The sequence below is a fragment of the Colias philodice genome, chromosome 5, assembly GCF_061535455.1.
Source record: "Colias philodice isolate Cphi_HAF_F1 chromosome 5, ilColPhil1 Martin Lab GWU primary, whole genome shotgun sequence".
Taxonomy (NCBI): domain Eukaryota; kingdom Metazoa; phylum Arthropoda; class Insecta; order Lepidoptera; family Pieridae; genus Colias; species Colias philodice.
This window is the reverse complement of record NC_143090.1, coordinates 3,383,599-3,408,783: the sequence shown is the minus strand read 5'-3', so window position 1 is coordinate 3,408,783 and position 25,185 is coordinate 3,383,599. Positions and strand designations below refer to the sequence as shown.

The following is a 25,185-nucleotide window of genomic DNA, read 5'->3' as shown; positions in this document are numbered from 1 at the left end:
AACTGAGCTATAAAACTTAGGTAAGAAGAGTTCAAAATTTCCAGGATGTGGTTATTCTCCCGCTCCCATATTTCTTCTACTTTCACAGACTTTCAACTTTTCCCTTTCACCCCTAGTAAATGGCAGAACCGATTTTGATCTAAACCATGTCTAATCATACCTATATATTTACATGTCATATCCTTTCGTTTGGTACTCCATTTGGATTATTTATCCCCACTATCACCCCTAAGGTGCCCTATATGCTTACCTATATGTAATAAACAGATTAACCAATTTTGATAAAACATGACTAATTGTAATTCACACGTCATTTGATATGCCGCTTGATTATATTATTTGACCACATTCGATTATTCATTCCCACTTTTACCGCTATAAATCAATAAATGGATGAACCGATTTTGATTAAATATGCCTCATTATACTTCTCATGTCAGGTCATGCCCTTTCATTTGATATGCCACTTGGGTATATTATTTGACAACTTTTATTCCCACTTTTATACCTTACTTATATCCAATAAATGGATGAACCAATTTTGATAAAATATGTCTTTTTGTACTTTACACGCCATGTCTTTCATTAGATAAGTCACTTGAGTATATTTGATAAAATTTATTTATTTATTCCCACTTTTACCCCTAAGTATATTAAATAAATGGATGAACCGATTTTGATAACATTGGACTACTTAATTGTTTCTGACAGGTCGTCTTTTTTCATTTGATATATCACTTGGGTATAACAGACAGCATTCGTTTTGCTCATTCCCACTTTTGCCCTACATATAATTATTGGATGAACCGATTTTGATTAAATATGCCTCATTATACTTCTCACGTCAGGTCATGCCCTTTCATTTGATATGCCACTTGGGTATATTCGACAACTTTTATTCCCACTTATATACCTACATATTATGTATATACAATAAATGGATGAACCAATTTTGATAAAATATGATTGTCTTATTGTACTTTACACGTCATGTCTTTCATTAGATACGTCACTTGAGTATATTTGATAAAATTCATTTATTTATTCCCACTTTTACCCCTATATCAAATAAATGGATGAACCGATTTTGATAAAATTTGACTAATTGTTTCAAACATGTCGTCTATTTTCATTTGATATATCACTTGGGTATAACCTACATTAACAACCTACATTAACAACTATCATTCGTTTTTTTCATTCCCACTTACCCCTATATAATATAATAAACAACTAATGTAACAAAAAAAACGCATCTAATTCGTATTACCCGTTAGCGAGCTACGGTGGCAGTTGGCACAGACAGACACGCAAACACACATAGCGGACATAACACCCCTCTTTTTGCGTCGGGGGTTAAAAATATAATACCTACGACATAATTTCAAAGACCTTTTATATATGTATAAAATTTACCTAGAAGTAACCATAATGCTATTTGTGCAGGTTTTAGACTTATGAGCAAAAATCTAAATAAAGGTCCTTTGACCCCCCCTACTACCCCCTGAGCATAACCACCCCCCCCCCCCACGCTTGGGGACTTTCGATATGATCATCTGGAGATGTCAAGGAATAACTTTAGCGTATAATTTACGTAATAAAGTAATTCATGTATAGAATGCCTTAGCAAATGTTCGCTGTGATTACTTAAATGGTCATAACTTTTTTATTTATGAACCGATTGACATGAAATAAACACTAAATGTTAAATGAAGCTTACCACAATATATTAGTGAAAACCGCATCTAAATCGGATAATCCGTTTCTGAGATTAGCTTGTTCAAACATACAGACAAACAGACAAACAGACAAACAGACAAACAGACAAACAGACAAAATTTTTTTTAACAACAGTTTTGGGTTTGGGATCGATTTAGTAATAACCCCTGCTAATTTTTTTTTACATATTTTCATTGTACAGACACCACTTTTCTAGAATTTTATTATATGTATTGATATTTATCATCGTCTATACTCTGTCCATTATATTATTTGTTTTTTGACAGCTTCACGCCTATGAAGGATTGTATTGTCTATGTTAAAATGTCATACAAATAATTATCGTTCTTCATGGACAGGTCCCGCCCACTTAGTGATGTCTACACAGAATTATTCAATGATGGGTCGATAGATTATAATAATCGATAGAAATACTCTGTAAAATATATCCGATGCAGAATAACTCTTCTATTATGTTATATAATTTAAACGTAAAGACAACCAAATTGTAAGATAGAAACCAATAAATAATAAAATATTAGTTTAGTTTAGTTTTAACATACAATGCATAGATATGTGGTCTTATTATTACATATCTTATTAGTACGTTTACGTTGTAATTATTATTTACGTACCTGATTCGATTTATGATAATATTTTTAATTTATAATTGAAATGGTATCACAATCGATAATCTTTTGAACATCACTTCTGGTATCACCCGTCGAGCTGTCAAAAAGCAATTCTTATAGTCTTAGGGCGTATTCAGAAAGAAAGCTTGAAACTTATAAGCGCTTAAAAGCGCTTATCGGCGCTTATAAGCGCTGGTAACCCGCGCAGGAAAATATATGAACATGCGCTTATAAGCGCTGATCGGCGCCGACAAGTTTGTTGTAACTTGTTGGAACTTGTCGGCGCCTATCAGCGCTTATAAGCGCATGTTCATATATTTTCCTGCGCGGGTTACCAGCGCTTATAAGCGCCGATAAGCGCTTTTAAGCGCTTATAAGTTTCAAGCTTTCTTTCTGAATACGCCCTAAGACTATAAGAATTGCTTTTTGACAGCTCGACGGGTGATACCAGAAGTGATGATAAGCGCTTATAAGCGCTTATAAGTTTCAAGCTTTCTTTCTGAATACGCCCTTAGATTATACATCTAAGCTTATAGTGGACAGACTATAGTACCCACAACATAAGCCTTAATTGAGATTACTGTGGGACTAGGTCGATTTGTGTAATATTGTCCTTTAATATTTATTTATAATTTATATACTTATAATTAAATGTGACTAGAAATAATATACTTACTACGGTTTAAGTATAGGTTGTATTATGTATATTATTTTGTAATGAGATCTTGCAATCAAATATTCACACAATCTCGCAAGTTTTCCGACAATTCATTTTTCGTATGAAAACGATCAATACACTAGGTACCTACCTAATATAAGCCGCTACAGGAACGCAGTTAGTAATAATTAATAACGGCTTTAACCCATTTACAATATTTTTTATAGGTACTGCAAAGGCAATGAGGTTATGTATTAAAAACGTAGTACATATATTATTATTAGTCTGTGGTCTATGATATTATTATTAGTCTGTGTTAAAAACGTGAAAAGTAACGTAAAAACGTCTTAGTGCCATCTAGTATTCGTTTAGCATCGCCAAATCGGAGGAGAATAACTTGTTTATAGTAGTTTCATGAGATGGCGTTGTTTTGAATATAAACTTTTCTGTAAAATTAGTTAAAATCGAGTGAAAATTAAATTAAATAGGTAGGTTCCATTTACAAAAGTATGTAAAAAATTATAAAAAGCAATGAAATTGCAATTAAATCTAATTTTGTTTCTTGCTGGTTAAAATGATACACTTAGCGGCATCTATTGGTAGACGGATGGCATTAATCGTCTTTTGTATGTAGTGCACCAGACATGATATTAGTGTCTTGAAATTTCTCTCTCTAAATAAAATTCGCAGAGAAAATTAATTTTCAGATAAAATGTCAAATACCATCCATCAAATGTCAAAAATGTCAAATGTCAACGTGAAATGTCTGATGCTGTCTACGGTCGTCTGATGGTTCTTTACCATAGAGTACATTGAGTATAATATGCGTAGAGTGAGAACCTTAGAGTATATAATATACTATCTATAGAGTGCGAACAACCAAGTGGGAACAGTAGGCACAGGTGGGAACAACACGACGTTCCCGCCGCGAGCGCTCGTAGTCGTGGTTGAGTGCTGACGAAGTGCGTTGCTCTGGAATTTTATTCATATTTACGAATAAACATGCTGAAATGTGCAGTGCTATCTTGCAAAAACGATACTAGAAAAATCACAAAATTGAAATCCAGTATCACATTTCATCGGTAAGTTGATTGTTATAATTATTTTTATGAAAATAAATCTAGCATCGCGGTGGTGAAGGGAAAGTGGGAGGGGACCCGCGCAGGCTCGCTCGCGCAACTCACGTGATCGTAGTGATGTGACTTGACCAACGCTGTACTCGATAGTTTACTAGAAGAACTATATTTTAACTTATTATTTATTTTACTTTAAAATTAAAAATCTTCTAGAAATGTATTATAAATAATTTTGTGGTGTGTTTGGTATGATACAATTTCTAATATTATGAATGCGAATGTATTATAGTGTAAATGAAAAGTATGTAATGTTACGATATATGGACCGCTAAATTGATTTTGAAGATTTTGGTAGGTATAGAATGGATAAAATTAAATAAAAAATTATTAATATTATTTATTAGTTATTTCATTTTAAATTATTAATTATTTCTCATTTTAAAACATTATTATTATTGTTCTATTTATTATTGAAAAAAAAGAACTATACCCGATCTTTTATTTTATTAATTTTAATATTTAAGAAGTGCATACGTTTTTCTGATATTCCAATTAAACATATTTTTTTAAAGTACTTATACTTAATACAAAAAAATATTCAAATGGAATAAACACACTTTATTCACTTGGTAAACAAATTTAAAATTACATATTTATACTTTATTCATACATTTCTCCTTTATTATCATATTGAACATAACATTTATATAATATGATACATATTTATTTACATAACTTATCGATAGCTCATCACGCAATTGATATCTATCCATCCCTATTTGTCACACACACATCTATATAGTATCTATAGCTCATCTGCCTACGATGTGCACAAAGCAATTTGTGCAATACACGCGCTCTATACTATATCTATACTCTAGAATGTATTATAGTGTAAATTTTACACTATAATACATTCGCATTCATAATCAGAGGCGGCTCGTGACAAAATTTTATGGGTGTTCACTTGAAATAAAACACTGAAAATACATGGTGTAAAGCAGTACATTTATCAAAAAAATTACTTATAAAGGAAATACATACGTCTTTCTTTTTGGTGTGCAAAAATATCTATAACTTAAAGCGACAAGACATTCGTAAATATCTGTTGTTGCTTTCATCACAACCACACAACCACGGTGTTTTCACATATTGTTCAGATTTAAACACACGCGTATATGTTTTCGTTTTTGTCGTACATTTTTGCGTAAGATCAAGTTCAGGCCGTGGCGGTCCCTTAGCTTTACATTCAAGCCGAATTTGTAACGTTTTATCACACTTTTTAATGAACGCCACATTATAATTATTGTTCATTTTAACACTCACAAGTAATACTGATAACTACAGGCTATTCAACACGTATTTTATAATTTTAATTAGAAAATTGCATGAATCGCGCGCGTGCATTGAAGTTGACTCGAGAGTCGAGTGTTTGTTTATATTATAGACGTGGCAACTGGCAACGTCGCAATCGCTGTCCTGCCGGGCGGTAAAAACGAACCGGCAACGTTTGCGGGTGCGGCGCTCCGAATTTTGCTACTTTTCCATAGAAAATCTTTTGTTTCACGCGCAGGGCTCTGGCAAAACCCTCTCTTTCACTCCTATTGGATTTCGTATTAGGAAATGTACTAAATCTTTTTTCATTGGAGCGCAATCGTGAGCGCTCCGCTTCGCGCGTTACATAATACAGTAGGTATTATACAGGTGTATGGGATGATGGAATGATGGATATATTCATGGGTATTAACAGTAGTTTTAAAGATTACGATTGATTTTAAATAGTAATAATTAATGTTAATAATTAAATTAAGGAGTATGATTTTATTATAATTATTTATGGGAGTTCACTGCACCAGCGCTCCTTAGGGCGAGCCGCCTCTGTTCATAATATTAGAAATTGTATCATACCAAACACACCACAAAATTATTTATAATACATTTCTAGAAGAGTTTTAATTTTAAAGTAAAATAAATAATAAGTTAAAATATAGTTCTTCTAGTAAACTATCGAGTACAGCGTTGGTCAAGTCACATCACTACGATCACGTGAGTTGCGCGAGCGAGCCTGCGCGGGTCCCCTCCCACTTTCCCTTCACCCCCGCGATGCTAGATTTATTTTCATAAAAATAATTATAACAATCGACTTACCGATGAAATGTGATACTGGATTTCAATTTTGTGATTTTTTTAGTATCGTTTTTGCAAGATAGCACTGCACATTTCAACATGTTTATTCGTAAATATGAATAAAATTCCAGAGCAACGCACTTCGTCAGCACTCAACCACGACTACGAGCGCGCGCGGCGGGAACGTCGTGTTGTTCCCACCTGTGCCTACTGTTCCCACTTGGTTGTTCGCGCTCTATAGATATCTATACTCTAAGAAAAAAACCAAGAAACTCATCAAATATAATATCCTCGAGTGTGTTGCGTTAATGCACTAATAATTCAAGTAATGCGGCAAAGTGCAAAGAAATAACTTTTCATTGGTAATTAATTAGATAATCATTTTTAAAACTTGGTTCGAGCAAAATGGCGGCAAAAGCAAGTTCGCGGGCGCCATTTTGCGTCATTTTCCATAGATTAAAAATTTAAGAAATCGCATTGGGTATGAAATATCTTGTTTCTAAAGTAAAATTAAATGACGTAAATTTTTATAGCGGAAAATAATAATTTTACACATTTAGGAGAAGATTGTACTTACTGTGGATATATTTAAAAAAAATGTTAAATCATGAAAGATGAAAATAAAATACTTACGTATCATTTTTTTTTGTTAATATAACATTGTGATTGGTTTTAATTGAAAAGTTTTTAATTGATAAGTTTATTAATAATTTATTTATTAGATAAACTAGCATTCCGCCTGCGGCTTCGCCCGCGTTTTCAAAAAAAAACCCGCATAGTTCCCGTTCCCGTGGGATTTCCGGGATAAAACCTAGCCTATGTCACTCAGAAATGATGTAGCTTTCCAACAGTGAAAGAATTTTTCAAATCTGCCAAGTAGTTTCGGAGCCTATTCAATTCATACAAACAAACAAACAAAAAATCAAACCTTTCCTCTTTATAATATTTGTATAGATTATTATTTTTTGTTACATTGATTGTTCATAATTGATAAGTAATAGGCAAAATATTTACAAGTTTCGCCTCTATAGCGGTGAGTCGATGACATCGCATATTCTATGACTCACAAACCGCCCCGCGCCGCGCACCGCGCTCGCATCACAGATTTTGTTCGTGGTGTCTCCTCTATTCGTAGTAATAATAGCTCAATGTTTGAAAAATACTTTTTAGGTACGTATAATATACATATATTAAGGGTTTATTTTATTTTGCATGACACTTTAAAAACTATGAAGAATACTTCTTCGGTCATTGTTTGATTATTTAATATAATTATTTGTTTTTGAATCGCTAACACCATAGCTATTAAAAAACGAATATATTTAATCGAGAGCATAATAAGTGCTACTAAGTGAAAAAAAATACAATATGAAGTACTTATTAAGCTTTGTTTTTCATGCTTACACTTTAAAATATACTCATGTGCTAAACGATTATTTTATTATTTATATAAATAATTGTATGTAATATCTTTGAACGTGAAACGAAGCAGTGATGACGTGATTTCAACTGTCGTATAATTTTACATGTCATATGATCTTGACATAACGAAACTATTTGTCTCTGTCGTACCTGCACAAAACAACATAGCGCTATCTCAAGTCGCAATATTTGTAGGTCAATTTTGTGACTTTTCGCGAAGTATAAGTATATGTACAATAACAAAGATACCTACATAACTTCATCTTCTTTCCTAATACTTTTCGTGAGTTTCATCATACGGTGAACGAACTTATTTTGAACCCCAGAGCCATTTACTTGAGAATTACTTCTTTCAACGATACGTGTACCTGTTTAGAACATTCCTTTATTTTATTAAATAAATGGCAGATTACAGTGAACGTTGATCGCGGTTTGTGAAATTTGATTTTGAACTTACCCATTGATTTTTCCAATTCGAAAAACAAACCTACTTACTGAATTTCTTGTTGAATTTTCCCAAAACCTATTGTTACTTGGGTCTTACTTGAAACTAAGACCGCCGCAGCTGATTGTTTGTGAATAAAAAAGGAACTCATTCAAATATCGTATATAGAAGCCTGTTGGGATTTAACATGGTCAACGCGCATTCCGTAGGAATCAATAATATATTGTTGCAAAATATCTACGGAGTACATAATACTACTGTTCAAGACATTCTACGCCGAACACAGTATTACTGTATGTGTTATTGTATGAGAAAAGAAAATATAGAGAAGTTTAAGAGAGTTTTATTCACAAGACACTTTAAAATGTAAGTACTTTTTTATTTTAAATATATTTTAATTATATTTTGTTTTGTAATTGAATATTCGGGTTGACTTTAGAAACGTGCGGCACGAATTTCGGCGCGATTTTAATTTTTATCGATCGATAATGATGCCCCGAAACATACATTAGCGGCTTTTCGTGCGGAAACGTGTAATTACAGAGAAATCTTTTTTTTAATTTTTGAGATTATGTTCAAAATTGTTTGAGTTACATTGACAAAACTACAAGAATTGTGTTTGAAAGAGATAACAAATGTCTTAATGTACATATTAAAAACCAAAGTTCATTCAAAAGCATGTTGCTGAGGGGACAACAATTAGAATAGAATAGAATAGAATAGAATAAGAATTTATTCGCAGTAAAAATCAAACACATAAACAAAAAAAATACACAAGAAAAATAACAGTTTACTACGAAAAGGCTATGGACTCAGCATATGGTGGAAGCAATGACTAAAAGGCCAGTGCTTTCACCGCTGTTTTTCAGCCATAGCCTGTTGTAGCCACAAATGTCACACGAGTTGATACAACAAAAATTTTGTTATTAAAATAAAAGTATACAAACTAACAGCATTTCTTATAAAACAAACATGCAATACATTAGGAAAACAGGTAAAACAATAAAAAATAAACAACAAAAAAATGGAAGATGAAAGGAATGCGGGATAATGTTTTATTCCGTTTCTACCGGTGGGATACATCGATACATCTTATATTAATAATAATTAATCAACTACACAATTATATCTAATAGCCAGTTCATTCATACCCGGGTGAAATAATTACTATTGAAGTATTTAAATGTAAAAACACAGTATAAAAAAAAAATATATATATTATAAAAATTACCCATTCATCAACTAATTCACTGGGCACTGCTCTTTTTGTTTTATTAATAAATAGCTTTTTAGTTTAGCTTTGAATGTACCAAGACACCTTGATTCGCGTATAGGAGGAGGCAGGTCGTTCCAGCATTTACTAGCCCGATATTTAAAACTACCTCTAAATGCAGCTGTTTTATACTTAGGTATTCGAAAAACACAAGAGAAAGGCCTTGATTTGCAGAGCTTTTGGCTTCGTGACCAAGTTAATTTCTCATAGAGGTAAGGCGGTGAATGGTTATTGACAACACCATGCAAAAGACTACAAAGATGGAGCTGCCTACATGCTGACATCTTTAGTATTCCTGCTTTATTTAAGAAAGGCGTAACATGCGTGCGAGGTGGGATCTGGAAACAGTAGCGCGCACAGGCATTCTGAATCCTTTGAATGAGACGCTTACTTCTTGCCAGACAACAGCCATCATAAACAACATCGCAGTAATTAATATACAATTCATACAATTCATACAATTCATACGGGTTATTGGCGAGCATATGATTGTTTGGGGCAATATGGGTATGTTCATAAAAAAGTTAATCACTCAGACCCAGACAACCCATTTGTTGCCTCTGACCCATTTGAGTCCCAGTGGCATGTTGTAAAAAGATTTTTTAAAAAAGATAACTATAACCACCCAGCAAACTTCGGTGATAATATTATAGAATATGTGGAGACGATGGGTGGAAAAAAATAAAATGGATCCATTCATTGCCTTTGTAAATATCAAACATGTATACAAGATTTGAATAAATAATTATGTAAAAAAAATGTTTTTATTGTATGTATATTGCACACAAATTGTTAATCACAGAACCGAATCTGTCCACCCCGATTCCACGTGGTACTTGTCTGTCATACACTAGAGTGTATTAAAAAAGTCGGAGGCGCGGAGGAGCGTGGCGCCCGCGTGTGCTGAAGAGCAGGCAGAGTCAAGCGAGCCGGAGTGGCTGAGGCTGGTCGCCAAAGGCGACCAAAAAGCTGAAGCTACGAAGGCGAGTGAAGACTCCTGCCTGCAACGAGGTACACGGGGGCAAGCGCCACGTTCTGCAGCGCCGGAGCAGTCAAGAAAGCCCATAATCTTCGTTATATTTCTAACTACATCACTACATAGTATAAAACAAAGTCACTTTCTCTTTCCCTATGTCCCTTTGTATGCTTAAATCTTTCAAACTACGCAACGGATTTTGATGCGGTTTTTTTTAATAGATAGAGTGATTCAAGAGGAAGGTTTTAGTGTATAATTTATTAGGTTTAAGTCAAAGCGGGCGAAGCCGCGGGCGGTAAGCTAATTTTATTAGGGTAGTTACGATACTTGAACTTTTTATTTTTTTTCTTCGAAAAAACTCAAAAGTGCAACTTGTGACCGACACCGATAGATTGCTCATAATTAGGTCTATCATTGATAAAAAAACCAGATTCCACTATGGAGGCGTTTAGGAGGTATTGAATTTTATTAGGGTAGTTACGATACTTGAACTTTTTAACTAACTACACTAATAAAATTAAATTCCCCGTAAACGCCTCCATGGTGGAATCTGGTTTTTTTATCAATGATAGACCTAATTATGAGCAATCTATCGGTACCGGTCACAAGTTGCACTTTTGAGTTTTTTGGAAGAAAAAAAATAAAAAGTTCAAGTATCGTAACTACCCTAATAAAATTCAATTCCCCGTAAACGCCTCCGTGGTGGAATCTAGTATTTTTATCAATGATAGACCTAATTATGAGCAATCTATCTGTAACGGTCACAAGTTGCACTTTTGAGTTTTTTGGAAGAAAAAAATAAAAAGATCAAGTTCAGTAACTCAAACTACCCTAATATAATATTTTGACAATCGATTCCTCCTAAAGGCTTCCATGGAGGAATGTGTTTATTTTACCAATTATAGACCTAATTAAGAGCAATCTATCAATACCGGTCACAAGTTGCACTTTTGAGTTTTTTGGAAGAAAAAAATAAAAAGATCAAGTTCAGTAACTCAAACTACCATAATACATACCATTTTAACAATCGATTCCTCCTAAAGGCTTCCATGGAGGAATGTGTTTATTTTACCAATTATAGACCTAATTAAGAGTAATCTATCAGTACCGGACACAAGTTGCACTTTTGAGTTTTTTGGAAGAAAAAAATAAAAAGATCAAGTTCAGTAACTACCCTAATCAAAATTCAATTCCCCGTAAACGCCTCCGTCGTGGAATCTGGTGTTTTTATCAATGATAGACCTAATTATGAGCAATCTATCTGTACCGGTCACAAGTTGCTTTTTTGAGTTTTTTGGAAGAAAAAAATAAAAAGATCAAGTTCAGTAACTCAAACTACCCTAATATAATATTTTGACAATCGATTCCTCCTAAAGGCTTCCATGGAGGAATGCGTTTATTTTACCAATTATAGACCTAATTAAGAGCAATCTATCAGTACCGGTCACAAGTTGCACATTTGAGTTTTTTGGAAGAAAGAAATATTTTTTGATCGATTGATGTGTAGTATGGGGAAATTGTTTGAGCGAAAATCATTTTTTAGTGCGTATAACTCAGAAACGGTAGGATATAGGAAAAAATGATTTAGGTACAACTTGTAGATAATTTTATGGACTTTCAACTTTTCCTTGAAAGTTTTTCTCTAACATGTACCGTTTTTGAGATTTAAGCGAAAAATGAAAAAATGGTCCCATTTCCCCCCTCCCCCCACTCCGGGGCTCCTCCTAGTGTCCCGGGGTTTTAGTATGTTTATTACCTAGGGACTCTTGACATGTTTCCGAAAAAACATCTTACGTTACTAACTCACGCACTCTAGAACTTTTTATTCAATGGACTAATCAGACAGGCGAATCAATGGTGGCAATGATAGGTATTTTGCAAATTGATATGTACTACCTATACTGCTTTCTGTATTTTTATTAACCTCTAAATGACATTTGTTCGCTTCATTGTGTGAATTTTAATCGTTTATTACATGTTTATTGATTCATGTTGTATTATGATTTTTATTGATCATTTTTTTAATAATTACTTACGATTAAAAATAATCCCTTCCCAAAATTCTTAATTTTACATCCTACTCGAACTCGTACGGTAAAGTTTTCGATATGAACGCTTTATACATATTAATACTGTTAGCTGCCAATCGACTTAGCTGCAGTGTGAAGTGAAATTTCGTGGAAATACCCACCAGCATATATCTAAAGTCTAAACTGATGGTTTACTTTCTCTGCATCGTTATCCTCAACGAGAACTGGTTTTGCTTTCGTAACTGAGCACGGGTCGGCGATGTTTGCCATTTTAGAGCTTCTGTTTTGAAGCAGTACCTATTTATTATGTAGTCTCTGGTCTGAATTTGGGTTACCTATGTATTTTACAAATATGTCATTGGTGCGTAGTAGTCGAACCATCATTTGCTTATTGTCGTAATAAAAATCGATACTTTCCTGACAAATGAATGTAACATACGCGATAAGCTTCATTTCAGTGAAATTGTAGGTAATATGCGGCTAACTGGCGCCAGACCCCATGACTCATTTATTAGGTACCTAACCATCAAACCGACTAACAGTAAACCCATTTTTAAAATAGCTACATTCCGAACTTGAAAATGTGATTCTAACATGAAAAGGTCGCACGTGTTTTTCTAGGTTACAGTCATGAAGGTATTGTCAATTTTCAGTACAATAATGTCCTTCGTCAGTAAGCGGGGGAGAGTCATACCTAACTATTCAGGAGAGTTCGTAATAGATTGTCGTCTTATTTCTCTAATAGTTATGATTCTTAATTATTTCGGAAAGAAATATGTGGATCTAAATAATAAGAAAAGACTTCATTGCATAGAAAATTATACCTAGGTACTTAATCAATTCGCCACACTGATAATAGCAAGGTTGTTCAAGTCCAAAATACCTACTTCTATAAAAACAATGTAACTACTAACCAGTTACATATCGTAGTAATCCGCCAAAGTCTAGCACAGTTATTTATAAACTCGTCTGCATAATGTAGTCTTTTGAGGTTTTTAGTGTGAGCTTTCCGTTGTTTTCAAAACAAGTTTGTTTATCTTTTTCTTCTTCTGCTTCAATGACACCTCCCGATCTATGATCACCTACCCCGTTTTTGGGTAATATTTATGTTTCAGGTATAAGCTTAAAAATACTTCCTAGTTCTTACTCAGTATAAATTAGTAAATAGCCTACACATTACCTTGAAATATAAATCATAAGTCTGCCTTCGTTAAATTAGGTACAATCAATACAAGTTACAATCTGCTGTTGGCACTTGGCATGCTGTTATCGATATTTTGCCCGTCATTTAAAAAAAGGCGTAAGAATTGTAAAATAAAAAAATAACATTAAAGCAATGTATTATTCTAAACTGTTGGAAATCCATTTAAGTACTGAATATTTTAACTTTTTTAAACTACTTTTTTATAAAACAGAGCTGGTTTGTTTACATACGTCATCACTACATAGTTTATAACAAAGTAGTCTCCCACTGTCTGTCTGTCTTTTCCTATGTATACATAAGTATACTTAGCGATTTTATTTAATAGATAGAGGGGTCAAGAAAAAGGTTTCAGTATACATACAGGGTGTGGCATTATTAATGAAGAACTGAAGATAGCTAGCAGATGAAGTGGCGGTTCAGAAAAAGCATTTTGTCTATGTTTAAAGTCCCTCGGTTTTCGAAATATTCGAGATTTTCAAAAGTCCGAAAAAATTTACAGCTTTTGCTACTCTTTCTGATGGTATAATCCCAAATGAAGGAATTTTTAGCATTTATTTCAATTACTTACCAACGTCGGATAAGGATAGATTTAGAACAATTTTGTAATATGTGTAGGAATTAATTACCGCCACTATGGTTATTTCCGAAAGCGGTTATTGTAGCGTGGGATTTCCTGGATTAGTTCGATGTTTGTGACAATTTATTACTTACAAATTACTTAGATATTAAATATTAAATAAAACTAGCCAAACATCTTGTATTACTTTAAAATGGTTGACAAATTTCACAATTTTGTACATTGTAGATAAGTTTAAGTACCTACTTAGGTACCATACTTAGTTATCACAAACTCGAAAATGCGTCATTCTATGTTGTGTCGTACCGCACGTCAGTAAATTATTGGTTTTTTTATCTGTATATATATTATCGTTTCCTAATCGTATTATTGATGTCTGGAGCCACACGCTTAGGTACCAATTTTTAATAAATATTGTTGGATTCCATTACGAACGATACGATGAAATTCTAACGTAGGTACATATGTAGGGTGACTGGAAATTCGACGCGATCCTTCAAAGGTGTTATACTAGAGGTCATTTGCAACAAATTAAGTCCAGTTAACCAGGGGTCAAAAATGGATGGTTATTGAGCTATGACCCTTTTCTTTTTGAGGTGATGCAAGTTTTGGGCAAGCTTTATTTTAAAGTGATCGCTCATTCTTCGGCTTTCAAAAAAATATCAATTGAATGTTAACAGTGTAGTAGTTTTTTCATAATTAATTGTTTTTGGTAGAAAGGCAGAACATTTTATCAGTCATAGCTCAATAACCATCCATATTTGACCCCTGGTTAACTGGACTTAATTTGTTGCAAATGACCTAGTATGTATAACCCCTTTGAAGGATCACGTCGAATTTCCAGTCAGCCTGTATAATTTATATATACCTACTAAAATACCGAACTGAAAACGTTCACGAATCTAGTGCATGTGAATAGGTGCGTTATTCATTATTATGTCCAGCAAAAATTTATCAGAAAAAATTCAATAGGAAAACATACCTATTTCATCTATTATGGCTTACTTCTATATCCATCAGATAATAAAGTCTAATCCAAATAAGGAAAATAGTTTCATCTCTATGATGTTACATAATATCTACTCTATAATTGTCTCATGTTTTTTTCCATGACCTACAGCAACTCCTTCGTATAACACAAAATATACATTTCAATTCTTTATCCATGCTATAAAAAATATTTATCTATAATTTTAACCTTTTCATTTATCTACATTTTAAAATGTAAGTAAACATAGACATTACATATTATATTATTATACCTATCTTTCTATCATTTTTAATCAACTACGTGAGATATATTTTATGTTCCATTCAATGCTACGCCCATTTATTATATCGAAACGTCGACACTGAATATTTCGTCAATGTAATGACCTAAAAGAATGTTAATGACATAGTTTTTGTCACGGAATCTTATATATAAAAATGAATCGCAAAATGTGTTGGTAAGCGCATAACTCGAGAACGGCTGAACCGATTTCGATAATTCTTTTTTTATTATATTCCTTGAAGTACGAGGATGGTTTTTATGTAGAGAAAATGTGAATTTGAACAATTTGTACCACGGGCGAAGCCGGGGCGGACCGCTAGTATAGAATAACTATTTCACTACCGGTTATAAGCTCAAATGCCTTTGAGTGTAGAATTCATCTAAATACATTTTGATGGTTAATGTTTGCAAATTTTCTTATCACCATGACGCAGCAAAAAGAAGCTACACTAGATAGCGTCCCACGTCAGAGGCCAAGATGGGTGGAAACAAACTAAGCAACATCCACTACTCGATGTATCTATATTATAATTATGTTTGCATGTTCACCATCGTGCTAAGGTGAAGGACGATATCATCCTTGTGTTATTAAGCAATAATTACCCATGCGAGATATTTATCTACAGTACATACATACGATTAATTGCATCGTATCCATGATGACAATTAACAATCGGAATATTCAATCAGAATTTAATGGATATTCCGATTACAGGCTTTGTTGCAAGTTTGTCGTGCATTATTATCATTGTATGTACTATTTTATTAACTTCTATTTAATTATCAAGGTGTTATGAAAATTGTTTAAGTAATTTCATACTCAAAACCTTTCTTTTCGTTTAGCATTTAATATCCTGCTCTCATTTTATTTATATCATGAATATTGCCTTGGAACTTTTGGATGTATCCGCATACAGCTTTGAGTGTGCCTTCGAGTAATTGCAATGTTGTCAAGCAGTGTCAGCGTCTTGGTTTTAGATAACCTATAAAAGTTGGATAATAATAGTCATCGTGACGAGATTTCCAAAACAAGCATGTCTGATATAATGGAGGTTATTAAACCTTCGAAGCCGATGAATGAGTCATTTTAGCAAGTGTTTGATACGCATGAACGTATCTAGTTTGAAGTTGCGTACGGATGTTCCACTCCTAACCTTAACCTAACCTAATTTGTAGCATACGCAACATCATTATTGATTTCTCTTTGATTTCTAAACGAACCTGGTCAATATTTTAATGTTCGTATCGTAGCATCAATATCAAAGCATAACTTGTCTAAAGGATATCCTGAAATTTGGTTTAACTTATTAGGCACCTACCCATATATTTCTTTAACGTCATAATAAACATGTTCAAGTTATATCGACACTGTAAGCATTAATCATAAGTTTTTATTAAACTTAAGGAATAAATGGATCTGAAATACTGAATATTATGTACCTATAATGCACAATGAGCTTATATATTACATAGTTGTATATTGGATCCAGCTCAAATTGGTTTTAGCTGCAATAGTTAGGTATGTAATTTTCATAGGCAACGATTATCATCATCTTTTCTTAAGGGTGAAATACCTACGTTGAAATTGAGATCGTCAAAATATAGTACCTACCTACGTCTCTGTTCAATTCTTGTTATTTCCAATCTGCTTCTGTAAAATTAACTTCCAGAAAAACAAAAAAACAAATCTATTTTCCCAGCATAAAAATTTGTAGAGACATCTGTCAACTTGCTCTGAATCCATCGCCGGTGGTATATTGTAATTTGTGACCCGTATAGGAGACCTGTCTCTAATGAGACGTGTATGAAATGATGTTCTGAAGATGACTGTGTGTTATAAAGCACTTAATTTGAAACCCAACTTTTATCACGAGAAACCTAGATGATATACTTAAAAATCGTTGTTAGAATCTTCACTTGTAAGTCTTTCAAAATTAAGAGTGTGCTGTGTGGCTGTGTTTGTCTTTTAAAATAATTGATTCCAAAGTAATATAAGCATTGCGTTTTTTTCATATCATCGAAAATGTAATATTGAACTTATTGTTATTTTATACTTTGTAATTGTGAAATTGTTTTTGTTCGAGTGAGCGCTTTATTGCTATGTGAATGTGATGGGCGACCGGCGATTCGATCACGTACTTATATGAATTGTAAAGCGGCTTAATAAGTAGATAATGTATAGCAAAATCCTGTGATAATACCCGAATCTGGGTCTTTCCATACCACAGCTAAATGAAAACCTAAATATCGCATTAGAACAAGATTGCGATATGATAAAATTATTTGATATTGGTAACTCTATTTTTCAGTGATATGAGCGATGATAAAGCGAGTGATGCTTTTCAGCTTCTTTTCATTTCTAGCAATACAAAAGGTGTAAAGCTAAGTTATTAATAATTATTAATAGAAATAAAGGAGTAAGTAGATCCCTAATAATAGGTAGTTCCAGTAAAGGTAAAAAGTACCTTCTTCGTAACGATTTACAAGGTACAGTTAATCTATCGTATACTTTACAGGTCCCATCTATTTTGCCTCAAATTACGTCCAATCATTTATTATTATAAGAAAAATAATTACTTGTGGAATTTACGATTTTAATTCATTCCGTTTGCTGTTGTAATATGTAAATATCATTATTAAATATCTCTTCCAAGAAATACAAACTATCAATTAAGACAACGATAACATAACATAATGATATAGCTGACCAATAGTAATCATTACGTACTTATACCGAAGGTTTTAATATTTATAGGTATGTCGTTAAAACTACGTTAGCACATATTATTTCAAAAGCTATTCTAATATGTTTAAATCAATAGGTATTTAATGAATACTCGAATCAGGCGCCTTTTTTATCAACCTTAAATATTTGTCACATAGCAGACCTTAATTGAGGTAAAAAATAAATAGGGAGTTGGGACTTAAATTTTCATAGATTTTCAGGTCAACAAATGTTGAGATTATGTTGGTACATGTTTTCAATGAGTCATAAAGAAAAACAGTAGCCAGCATTGTTGTTATTTCGTAGATTTGTGCGGCGTGAATCCCCACTGAAGTACCCCCCCTGCGCGTCTGCCCACGCGTTACTTCGTATTTGCGAGAAATACATGTACATACATAAATGAATCTATAGAACAGCGAAAACGCGACGGTCTCGTGACCGTCACAATCGCCAGTCCGCTATTGGCTCAAAAAAGTTGACGTCAGTCTTATCGACCAATGACGACGCTCGCAAGTTATTTTTAGAACGTGTAGAGAGCGGTGGGGAGTCGAGGAAAATTGTGAACCGCATTGTGCGCGAATGTTGCACAACGTTTTTAGAGCTCGCTCTGGGCGCGCGTATGTAGTTTTTTCGTTTATAATAAGCGAAAACTTGTTTTGACCTTGAATAATAATATTATTATTAATTAACTTAATCTATACAAGCCCAAAGTTACTTCTTTTTCATATTTTTTAAAGAGTGACTTTCATCTTTATAATAAGAGTGCCTTCAAAACAACTCGTTTTCGAGGTAAGTTGTAATTATAAGTTGATATTATTATTATTGAGAGGTTTGTAATCATTTAAAACAAACATCTCTTATTATAAAATCATATTAATTTGCTCTACATAATTATTTTTTTGGTATTTTTTGTATTCTCATGAACCTCTCGGTTTAATCTGGTAACCGCGTGTAGAAAGATATGAGCAAGTTATTTCTAGAACACGGTGGAATTCAAATAGACATGTTTTTTAAATATACATATGAATATACCAAACCAATTAGTTTTATTGCGTTGTAGTTTCTATAAAATTTCAAATCCATAGCATATGCTATATCAACCTTTAGTTGGCATGGTCGAGGTCGTTTCTAATGGATTATTAAATAGCTATTATAAATTCAGTTTTATAACGTTGGATACTTATATCTGTTTTTATTTGATAAGTGTTTCGTAAGATCGTATAAAATTAATGTTAATTAATAATAAAAAAAAACCTGTACGTCAGTAATGGCCTTGTATCTACGGTGTGGTGAAGGTAGATTTTTGTTCGGAAGCAGGTGTCAACACTCAACATGTTTGTGAAAGTTGTTTCAGGAGGAAACATTCGAACTTGTTTATGTTTTTTGAAAAAACAAAATCACGTTCAAATTACATTGAGTTATTTTTGGCATATGGAAAAAAAGATAAAAGTAGGTACCTAGGTCTGATAAATGATGTGGGTGGCGATATCCTTCAAGTTTATATCGCAATTAAAGCTGAGTGGACTTCTATCTTTTACTCGATAACACTATGTCGATAACACCGATACTGACTTCCATTTTGTCTCCGAGATAACTGTGAACAATTCATGGCGATAACACGTTTCCGATCCACGTGTGGCTCTAACGCTATTAGTGCTCTATATAGGTTAGCTGTTTATTAATGAAGCGGCATTCCATATTATTCTCGAAGTTCCGTCAACAAGTATCAGTATAATATGAAGACTTCAGACTTGTTTTTATAGGTATTCGCATTCATTTTTATTTTCGGATCGTCGGATCCACTTCACTGTATACCTACTCTATGAAAGGTCACGCATACATACCTACACTATTATTAATTACATAAATTACATGTTTATTGTGTACATATTCTGAAATTTGAATTCGTAGGTACCTACATAGAGTTGGCATAAATTAGATCGAAGAACCTACACTATTATATTAATTATATTTTATGATATACATAGGTAGTTAGGTACCTAGTAGGTACTTACATCAATTATGAAAAACGCACTTAGTTAAACGACCTAATACTTTTGGTACGTCTGTTATCTCATTGTTGATTTACACACATTATCTAATTAAGTAGGTACTTAATTAGATAATGTGTGTAATCATGCATACCTATGACCGTAAAATAGTCAAAACATTAATTAATGTACAATAGCGTAATTTAAAGTACTTAATAGTTTATTTATTTCTAGTATGTAGTAAAATGGGGTTTTAACACATTTCTCTATTGTTACAGGGCTATCACTGGGAAACTGTCTTGGACGAGAGCTTAAAGGTTTAAGATTTCAATAGGAGCTCGTGACGAGTTCAAAAAAGTAAGTACCGATCACCGCTGCGGCGGCACCAATTCCCCTAACCACATTTTTGTTACAGGTACTTACAAGATTCACGGGCAAACCAGCAACCTCAAGAGAGAAAGCATCGGATCAGCTTGAAACTATCAAAAAGATCCCTATGTCAAAAAAAAATCCAAAGTTCATTTAACTAAATATCAACATCATGCTTTACAAAAATAGTTATCATAGTGTCAATAATAAATCTATATCCAACAGATACTTAAAAAGAAGTTTTAAATTGATTCCATGCTATTTTTACATTAATGAAGCGATTATGTAATTCATTAACTTGAATCTTGCGTCAAATCTTTTATGTAGATAACGATGTAATACCTTAAAGTCTCATAATGGAATATTCCGTTCAAATCAAATTAATGCATGTTTGAACAATTTCCAACCTAAGAAAAGTTATTAACCGAGGCAAATGATTCTTTCGAATATATAGGAAAAGTGGATTGTTAATTGTTATGCGGGAAATCTGTTAGAGATCATGAGTAGCAACCACATATCATTGCCATGTACATACATGCATTATTATCATAATATTCTCAATATAGTTCAATCAATCTCTTCATATGCAAGTTTAGAACATTATAACTTTTCGAAACTTAATTATTTATGCATTCATTTAACTCAATGTTTTTTTCTTTTTCTATAAATTGTATATTATATGAGTATCAATATTTGTATTTAAAAAATTCAACTATTCTTTGAATGTCTTCTCTCTTCTGTCTTCCATCACTTTATCACAACGCTTATTTTATAAAATGAAGAAACTTTATGTTAAGCTATTCATGTCACTCATATTACTTTGTTGCATGCCTCCTCCCCCAATAATAAAACATCATTCTCCTTGCTTCATAAATATATGCACATTATGTTACGTCGTATCATTTTTGTTTGTAGTTCTATTCAAAATGGTTGCTCAAAAGATCAACGTCTGTCCGCGTCGAGGAGACGATATCGGAAATCAATACGATCCAAACATCGAAAGACATGGTTTTTTCCCAAACGAGTCACAAGACTCGCAGTCATTTGAAAGTGGTAGAAATAGATCGTTTAAAGTCCGAAAAGAACCAACAGGTGAACGGTCCTTACGGAGTTGTGACCGACCTAAGAACGGAATCAGCATCATCATCGCCAGTGCCAACGACAAGCAGCTATTCAGAGGTAAGGAGCGGTCGGCAGCACGTGAGTACTGTGAACTTATTTGTTTGTGAAGTTTCATAGGCTAAAAATCTTTCTTGTGGTAGAGCAACACGAGCAAACGTTCACCTGATAAGAGTTAAGTGACCGTCTACCATGAGCACCTGGGTAGTCTATCGGATGAATCCCAGAATGCTGTATCCAAATTCTGGGTACAGCATTGCTCTACCACCAATAAAGATTTTGCACTGAAAGCAAAGTCATAAACTAACATGAAAATTGATTTTTCAGGAATTTCTGAAACCGGAGCCCGTATTCCAGAGTACAATGTTTCACGATTCGGACGCAGAATTCTTCCAAGATCTGATTCAGTGGTGCGACGCACCTACCGAACAAGTTGTAGTACAGTCCATTGGTACGTATCGTAGAATTGAATCGAAAACTTGGATTCGATCATAAATTATAATTATTATACTCATTAACGCAACGTCTCTTCTTCCTCAGATCCAGCAAAAACAACACAAACAAGGGCACACAACACTGACACACTGCACACACAATTCTCACCGCAAGGTTGGGATGTATTCGACGCTAACTCGCCAATAACACAAGCGGGCTTATACAACCCAACGCCACCCAGCTACCCCGTGTCGCCGAACGCGGACGGGTTGGCGGCCTTCAACACGGACCTCTTCGGTCCCGTCGGTTTCGTGGGCGAGGACAAGGTCGTCCCGTTCCAAGAACAATTTTTAGATATAGATAAATTGCCCGTGGTAATAGGCGAATTAGCGTCAGAGACCGTGGCCGACGCGAATCCCTGGCAAACGACCTCGGAGACCGTCTGGCACACGACATACGACACGAGTTACACGAAACCGCATACAAACATACACAACACAATGCCCTTCATCGATCAAGAGGACTCTCTGGACATGAAATTCATGTCCGTCATACCGAGAGAGGTAGAGAGGAACGACGTAGTGATATCGGAGTACGTAATCAACGACGTGCAGGAGATGGCGGGCGGGCGGGGGGCGGGGCGCCGCGCCGCGCCGCTGGCCGTGGACGTGGCGCGCCAGCCCTGGCCCGCTGACGTCATCAGCACCCCCGAGGTGCTCACCTTCGTCGAGCAGCTGGAGAAGGAGAAGTGTCCGCTCATGGCCTCGGTGAGTCCCGTCTATTCACACGCACGTGATACGTCGGTCACGTGTTTCTTTTGTGTTAGGATAATTACATTAACAATACACAAAAACATTAGCAAGGAATAAAAAATAAACATAGCGTGTTATTTAAAATTTAACACAGTTAATGGAAGCCACATCAAAAGATATTCCTTAGTTGATCTTTTGATAACTTGAATTATTATTAATTGTTATACTTAATTAAAGTTCGTCTCACCATCGTTCCTTTACAGACGCCAATTTCACCACCGGAGCACGACGCGTCACCCAGCTGTTCGATAGTGGACATTTCGCCAGTAGTGGAATATGAACCCATAACACCTAAGAGCGAGCCTCAGCCGGACTCGGAGGAGGACAACAAGTCGAACGCGAGCAAGCGGCGGCGCCACGACAGCGAGGAGTCGGACGAGACGTACTCGCCGTACGCGGAGCCGGCGCCGCGCAAGTACAAGAGGAGAAAGCCGAGCATACCCATCAAGGATATGATCCGCGCGCTCGAGGGCTCGCAGCAGCTGACGAAGGCGCGCCGCGGCCGCCCGCCCAAGCGCCGCGACAGCACCGTCTCCAACGTCAGCGAGAACTCCTCGTCCGTGTCCACGCACGAGACCAAGTACCGGGAGCTCAGGGACAAGAACAACGAGGCTTCCAAGAGATCCCGCATGAACAGGAAGCTCAAGGAGCTACAGATGGAACAGTTGGCCGAGGAATTGGAGGAGCGAAATAAGAAATTGAGGGTGCAAGCCGATCTGCTCGAAGACAGAACGAAGCAGCTGCGGGAAGCTTTCATGGCTGCCGTTGCACGACACAAAGTCGGTTAACACCTTGAAGAAAATTTCTCGGTTTCAAATTGATACGAATGTCATCTATACCCATGGATCTTGCGCTTGCGAACTGAAATTGTGTTTATAGCTTTAATGTGAGCATTAGATATTAGTTTTAAACGCTCGCCATGGATGTATCGTTCCGATCGTAGCTGCCATGTAATTATTTATTTTGCTTCACTTAAAACCCGGACGTGACGTTTTAATACAGGATTTGACTATAGAATTTAAGAATTAATTTTTAAGTCTAAAATAACTTAACACTTTGTTATATTTTTATCGAAAAGTGTTAAAATTTTGATTTTACGATTGTTAGTCTTTATTCTTCGAAGCTTAGCAGAGCTCGGCGTTAATCTTAAAAGTTTAAAATATAAATCATACAATTAATATTAATTAATCAACAATTGGTTAGGTTTTTGAAATAATGCATGGTAATTGATCGCGGTAGACTAATGTTTTTATGTTGTACTTGCAATAAAAGATTTCAACTTGTTGAATTGTTTGTTTTAATTAAATTCCTCGAAGACAAAACTAAAATATTTTACAAAATTAAGGTAAATTTTCAGACATGGACTAAAATTTTACACAAAGCCTCATCATGCCTTAATAAACAGAACTTTAGTTAGGTCTTCATAAACAAGCTTAAACTATTCGTTAACAAATCAAATATGTTGCAGAAAAATTTTTGATCAGTATGCATATTTATAATATGGCTAGCAAGAATAACATAAACATAATGTCCCTCGTAAGAAATAGTCAATAGGTATTATATACTTGATCACGGCGACTTTTGTGCAGCAATGCTGGTGCAAGTTGCAAATGTAACTTTAGCACTCACTATAAAGCACGCAAGCTATGCAATGCTATCATGATTCATGGGTTTAATGATTGGGTTGCTTTACATATTGAAAAGTCGTTAATGTATAGCGAGTCAGGGGCCTTAGACAAAGTAACAATTAAAAAACGATAACGAAGTTAGAAAAGGCAAAAATGTATGGGATTGACATACGCCGCGTTAGATCACGTGGTCTATCTAATGTCAATCCCATACATTTTTCCTGTACTTTGTCTAAAGGCCCTGTAGAGAAAGAACAAACGAAAAGATTGTACCTTTACTTAGGCACATCGTTTTTTGTGTAAAAATAGGTTAGCGAGGACCGAAGTTATGAGCTTTGTTGACTGTAAACCAATAATCTAAGCCATAATCAATAGACTCACTCAAACAGAAACAATCTATGCAGGTTTGATTTTGGCGATGTAATTTCACTTATTTCGATGACATTTTAATTATTTTGAAATAAAAAATTGCGTGTGCCATACGCAATTTTTTTATTTAACAACGAAAAAAACGTCTTGCAATAAAAAATTTATGTCTGATGGATCTATCTAAAGGCAAAAGATTAAAAATTACGCGTTAATAAATGACTATATTTTCCTGAGCGCACTAATAAACGCAACCACTACCACCAGCCAGACACACAGCCCGGACTCTAACCTAAATAGCAAGAGAATCAATATACATATAACTCAA

At 34.5% G+C, this 25,185-nt stretch overlaps 1 protein-coding gene and 2 long non-coding RNA genes across 5 annotated transcripts in view; all 3 read left to right on the top strand.

Annotated features, from left to right (window-relative positions):
• The window catches only part of LOC149488349 (uncharacterized), a 97,840-nt gene that overhangs the window by 59,863 nt on the left and 12,792 nt on the right, over positions 1-25,185 (top strand). The gene's annotated exons all lie outside the window — the stretch shown is intronic.
• On the top strand, positions 1,947-3,198 carry LOC149488352 (uncharacterized). Its single transcript, XR_016315590.1, has 2 exons — positions 1,947-2,470; positions 2,867-3,198. It is a non-coding gene; the product is annotated as an uncharacterized LOC149488352 (long non-coding RNA).
• Positions 7,877-24,151, top strand: LOC149488351 (uncharacterized). Of its 3 annotated transcripts, none has more exons than XM_089695495.1 (6): positions 7,877-8,445; positions 20,407-20,485; positions 21,413-21,676; positions 21,944-22,067; positions 22,157-22,818; positions 23,067-24,151. In XM_089695495.1, the coding sequence occupies exons 3-6, from the start codon at positions 21,503-21,505 to the stop codon at positions 23,649-23,651; spliced, it is 1,545 nt and encodes a 514-aa protein (XP_089551621.1). In that variant the 5' UTR covers positions 7,877-8,445; positions 20,407-20,485; positions 21,413-21,502; the 3' UTR covers positions 23,652-24,151. The 3 variants fall into 3 exon arrangements, with proteins under 3 accessions (XP_089551621.1, XP_089551620.1, XP_089551622.1); XM_089695494.1 differs by lacking the exon at positions 7,877-8,445 and adding an exon at positions 18,709-18,926; XM_089695496.1 differs by lacking the exons at positions 7,877-8,445; positions 20,407-20,485 and having other exon boundaries at positions 20,492-21,676.